The 5,919-nt window shown below is 34.8% G+C and overlaps 1 protein-coding gene across 7 annotated transcripts in view; it reads right to left on the bottom strand.

Moving 5' to 3' along the window:
* Positions 1–5,919, bottom strand: part of LOC102672506 (protein Skeletor, isoforms B/C) — a 63,545-nt gene that overhangs the window by 24,003 nt on the left and 33,623 nt on the right. For 6 of the 7 annotated variants that reach the window (XM_006621034.2, XM_006621036.2, XM_006621033.2 and 3 more), the window contains one exon: positions 1–162. In XM_006621034.2, the coding sequence (XP_006621097.1) occupies positions 1–33 (33 nt within the window). In that variant the 5' untranslated portion in view covers positions 34–162. The remainder of the gene's footprint in view (positions 163–5,919) is intronic. The other variant, XM_031513087.1, reaches the window with a different exon arrangement.

Below are 5,919 nucleotides of genomic sequence, written 5' to 3'. Positions count from 1 at the left end.
CCACCCAGAAATACGCGTCCGGTCCGGTCCCATCGTAGCAGAATCCTTTTATGAATATCGTCGTGTCGTCCACTGCGTATACGTCCCCTTTGATTCCATGCGCGTAGTTTTTCAGTTTTCCGATAAATTTTCCGTAATAATTGGGTCCATTGTTGGCGTGACCTACGACAACAGGCAATAATAAATTAAATGGAAATATTAGAAATTAATTTTGATATTTTTTGCATTTCAGCTATCAGGTATATTAGTATTAAAGATCATGGGTTAAAATATGTGAAGAAAAATATTCAAGTAATATGGAAAACTTTTGTTGAGATTTTTTTTTTCATTGTGAATGTTATGCAAAATATAATTACAACATATGGGGTATATTTTAGCAGAGAATGTATTCTGATTGGAAATTTTCGAATATCTGAGAATGGAGAATACTTTCATAATGCTTCTTATTTTTCAGAATAGAAAAAATATTAAAGATTGATCTTTTGTGATATAAAATAGTATAAAATATATAATAATGTGTGTAAATTGATAATTTTTATCTTAAATTTTTAATCTTTGGAAATTAAACATTATAATAATTTGGACAAATTAAACATTATAATAATATAGTGAACAATCAATTTATTTTTATCATTTGATCAAATATATATTGATTGTGTCAATTACTGATGAATAGATATTTGTAATATAAATTTAAATTGACTATAAATAAAAAATAATATAAATAAATAATTCGCAGTTGAAATATATATAATTGTCTTTTGTACATGATATCAGAGCTTACTTTTTTATGTCAAAATTATATAGATTGGATTAGAATTCGATTGATCGAAAAAATAAATCTTTACACGAATTGCACCAAATATTGTATTTAAAAAATATATAATTCTACTTGAATAAATGAAGTTGACCTTTATACTTTATTTAAAAAAGACATTTCATATATACCTCAAAATCGTTCAATTTTTATTTTAAATTTTTTAACCAATCTCCAATAATTTTAAATAATTCAATAAATCGATTTACTCTTTACAATCTTCTTACATATCTCAATCCATTACACATGACAGATTTTCCTTTCAAATATTAATTATACACAATTTACAGAACAAAAAATACTTTAAAATGTTCTCAAGCATTAAAAGTATTTTAACATAATTCTTACTTTTATCAAGCTATGCAATTCGGATATTTACAAACGTCGGGGAATACGGATGAAATTGAGTCTAACCGAATGAGACCGTGAAAAGATGCGGTCGAGGCCTCGTTTGAGGCGTGCTACGCTCGCGGCTGGAAAAGGGGGAAGTACGGTTTCACCCTCGTGATATAGGTTGGACGCATCACCGCCCCGATACAAAAGCGCCGGTGGACCGGTCGGCTGCGCCGCGATTTGCATGAATTTCATTTCATTTGCTCGACAGGCCCCATAAAGTCGGACGAGCGGGTGGATCGGAAGAGAGGAGGCGGTAAAGATCATCGGGATGGTTTGTAACGGTGCGAGGGTTCAGACACGGTTCAGAATCGTCTTGAAACGCCCCCTATCCCTCCCCTGCCTTTAGATTAGCGGTTCCGTTTAACGGTGTGAAGCCTGGGATCGAGGGATTCCGCGAGATTGCTCGCGATGGATAAGATTTATTCCCCTCCCTCCCTCGTTTTTTTATTGCCATCCATTGAAGAATCGTATAATTCAATTTGCGCTCGCCGATTTTTTCTTCATCGCGCGTTATTTGGTTATTTGTTCATTTAAAATTGTTAACAGGATTTATAAATGTAAAAAAATGTGAAAAAGGAGGAGAATTTTTGACACTATTTTGTTTCATTAATAATTTATTAACATTTTTCATAATTTTCTCCGAAATCAAGAAAATTAAAATTATCGTTCCATCATAAAATTAATAATAAGTATAATTTTAAATTTTACATTCTTTGTTTTTAATTTTCCAAAGTCGCGAAAAAATATCTTTGATTATAAGAAAGTTTATATGTGTGAATATACTTTTCGTTAAAAATTATACAGAAAATAGTTGACACTATTTTCATGTATTTGAAATATTAATATAAATTAGTATTCTGTAGAATATCGACTAAAAGAAATACTGTATAAAAATCATCTTTATAAATATTAAATATAAATATTTCGATTATATATATTTCGATTTCATAATTAATCAATTATGAACCAATTCATTATTATTAGTACATTGCTCACCATTTCTCAAATCAATAAAATTAGATAATATTGGGTTACAATTATATTAACAGAATTGTAAAAAGTGAAAATTTTTCAGTCACAGACTTCGGTTCTTTCTCTTATATTGGTAAAATATGGCAAATGGAAGATAAAAGTGGGAAAGGACCATCTTCGGAAGCAAAATACTTTCGATTCGAAGTCGAAGAATAGTCAATAGTTGACGTTCCTTCAGATTGTCTCTTCTTCTATACATACATATTTTTCTAGAGATCAAATGTTATTCCGAAAGATCGACGGTATGTATTCAACATGGCGGCTTTCGATATCATTTTTTTATGGTTATAAATTATTCGGTAAAATTGGCGGGATATTCAAAAGTGCTACACATCATTTTTCATAAAATATTTTGTTTTTCATAAATATGTTTCATGATATTAATATATTTATGGAAAACGTTTAAAGGATAGATTCCAGAGAAACGAAACAAGCGCGAAAATTGATATACGAAAATATCGATTGAAAATCATTTATTAAATTATAAGCAATTGAAAATTTGCGTTAGACGAAGCGAGACATGAATAAAGTATAATATCTATATTTAAATATTATTTTCAGATGAATATTTTAAATAATAAATATTATATAACTATTATTTACCACCGATTCGTATATTAAATGTTATTTTCAATTTTTACAGCTCTACTTATTTGTCAATCTTACAAACAATACTCGAAAATACTCATCATAATTAATTTTGTAATTACTATTATTCATATTTTTACGAGTATTATTAAATTCCAATAACAATAATACCATTTGCATTTTTTTCACATAGCTTTATATTGTTTTATTATTGCACGATTATATGAATTTCGCAACAAGAGTTAGAAAGTGGTTGATATTTTTTTTTTTTTCTCTTTTTTCGGCCGAAAAACTGATACTCTACAAATCTTTTTATTCCATGCGCGGCGAATGCACGAATTTCTCTTCAAATCTCGTCGCAATCGGCTTAATAGTTCGATCGGAATTTTGGATTTAGGGCATACTCACACACACACTCTTTTTCATCGTGTTTATTTTTTTAACAAATAAATCGCCAATCTCTCTGGGAGCGCCAACTACCGTCAAAACGTAGCAATAAACAATTTGACATTTTAACTAATCGAATTCAATCTGATGAAAAATAACTCGGATAATATTAAATTTATTATCGATATCACTTATTCCCGGATCCTCGATATTCGATCCAGCGAAACAACAGAAGGCAGAAAAATCTGAAATCGACTCGCCTTTTTAATCGAGAGAATAGAATCTCTCCTATTATATTCCATCAAATCCATTCGATACGGCTAATATTATAAACGACTACATCCAAAGGTTTTATTTATTATCGTTACGTATCAATCTTCCTCCCATTGTGCAATAATAATTCGATATTAAACGTAATTTCTAACATTCATATGCACCGACGTTCCCAGATAAATTAAATATCGAACGTCGGGTAATGCAATAATAATATCTCGTAATTCGGTTAAATAATGGACCGATACTTCGATTAAATTCTACTTTCGTATATATATATATATATACATATACTCGTAATATAACCTTTCACAACTTCGTCTCCAATTAATTCTCATTGAACGTCCGACTTAACCGTCCGTAATTTTTGTACCGCGCGCGAAACACCACCACCGAGGATAATTAACACGTCGTTGGTGCGCCGGTGTTCAGAACCGAAATGCAGACTCGAGGCTTTTAGTCCACCCTCCCGAATCCTCCACTCACTCCCCTCTCCCCCCTCCTCCTCCGTCCGCTCGTCGGTTGTATTGGTGAACGACGACGAGTTCCGTTCTTCCCGTATCGTCCCCCTCTCCTCCTCCTCCTCCACGTCGTCGTCTCCACACCCCATCGGTACAGCTGGATATTATGGTGATGCGACAATGAACGCGGTGATCGCTATCTGGCCGGTATTGGGGGGATGTCAACCCCTCAGGCTCGCAGCAATGCGTACGAAATCGGGCATGGAATGGTGTGGGCGGAAGGAGAAGGCAAAACGTGGGAACGTGTGATGCGAAAAGGAGGAAAGAATGAAAAGGAGTGGAGAGTACGAGAGCGAGAGAGAGAGAGGGAGAGATAGTGGAACATCTATTAGTAAACACAAGCGTACACTAGCACGTTCACGAGGGTATGTGGGTGCGTGCCTACGCGCCACCTAAACTACCCCCGACTGGGTGCTTAAACTGCCTCCCCTTTTATTATGGGCCGCGACGGTTATTGGATTGTACCGTGCTATTTGTTGGCTGCCACGCTAATGGATCCATAATCACCGGGACAAATTAACGCAATACGACGACAACTCGCCAACTACGGGGTGCTACTTTAAACAACGGGTGGTAGAGTTGTTCCTTCCGCGTGACGATGACTTGGCTCTCGTATTTGAGAGCGGAGGATATGGCTCTCCTCGATTTCAATGATATTGTGGATCATTTGAAATTTGAATAATCAAAATTTTTGAGAAAAGTAAGAGAAAAAATCGTCTAGTTATATATTCATGAAATAGACACAGTAATTCCTATAAGTGATGGAGTATCAAAAAGTATATTGTTTTATTTTTATCTCAATCTATGCGAATGAATCTATAAATTTCAAATTACATGTAGCATTTATTGCTTGAATAAAGATTTAAAAAATGTAAATGAATAAATAAATATTGTATGAAATAATCCATGCATATGTTTACTTCAAAATTGATTATGATTAATTTTAATATAATATAATATAATAGAAAATAGATTTAATGAAAAATAAAAAAGAAACAAATTCATTAAGCATTAAGCAATCATTGTATTTGAGAAATTCTTTTGTAATTTTTTATCTTTGGAGAAAATTAAAAATGGTCTTTCCACAGCTTTATATAAACTCTATCTAAATTTTATTGAAAAGAAATGAGAGCCATAATCTCTTCTAACGCTTGTACTTCCCTTCAATGTTCCTTAACACCTACTTAATTCGGATTCCCGCGTCTTGCGATTTAAAATCGTGCTCGATCGATAAGAGCGAAGAATCGTCTGTACCCACAGTTGATAAATCCTTAGCGACACCTTAACGTGGTCGCCGACTACACGCCTCGAGAGATTCGTCTGAAAGCAGGATATGATCCGAGACTGGTGAAGGGAGTACGGTCAACATTTGAGCCGAGTAAACATCGCGCATCTTCCCTTCGCCCTTCCCCTTCTCCGCGCCCTTAACCCCTCCTATCCGTCGATGAGGCCGTCGAATCGTGCATAGGTTCTTCGAATACACTCCTCTCCTCTCTTCCGACACACGTCAGTCTTCGGTTGTATGGGCCGCTGCGGGGAATACCTTAGCCCCGGGGCAGCGTGGCACAAAGCATATTGCATGTGCTCCAAATACACAATTGGACCAGGCCGGGAGCGCCAGGGTTCGTTACCTTCGCCGATGGTCTTTGCTCTTTCGATCGGATTCAACGGATTCACCGCTCGCCTCCGGGCACACGGTTTAATGAGGATAGTCGAAAAAAAATTCACTCGTTATCTTGCGATACTGTTCGCACCGCGAAAGACCGTGAAATTAAATAAGAATTTCTCTTTTTTCTTTTTTATCTCGCGAGTAGTGAGCCGCGACATATTTCGTGTTATTCGTGTTATATTCGATAGGAATTCTTTTTTTATCGACGTTTACGAAAGATCGATGACGGGTTTGGC

This window comes from Apis dorsata, unplaced genomic scaffold (genome assembly GCF_000469605.1).
Source record: "Apis dorsata unplaced genomic scaffold, Apis dorsata 1.3 scaffold_577, whole genome shotgun sequence".
Classification (NCBI taxonomy): domain Eukaryota; kingdom Metazoa; phylum Arthropoda; class Insecta; order Hymenoptera; family Apidae; genus Apis; species Apis dorsata.
The sequence above is the reverse complement of the archived record's forward strand: the minus strand, read 5'-3'. Positions and strand labels throughout refer to the sequence as shown.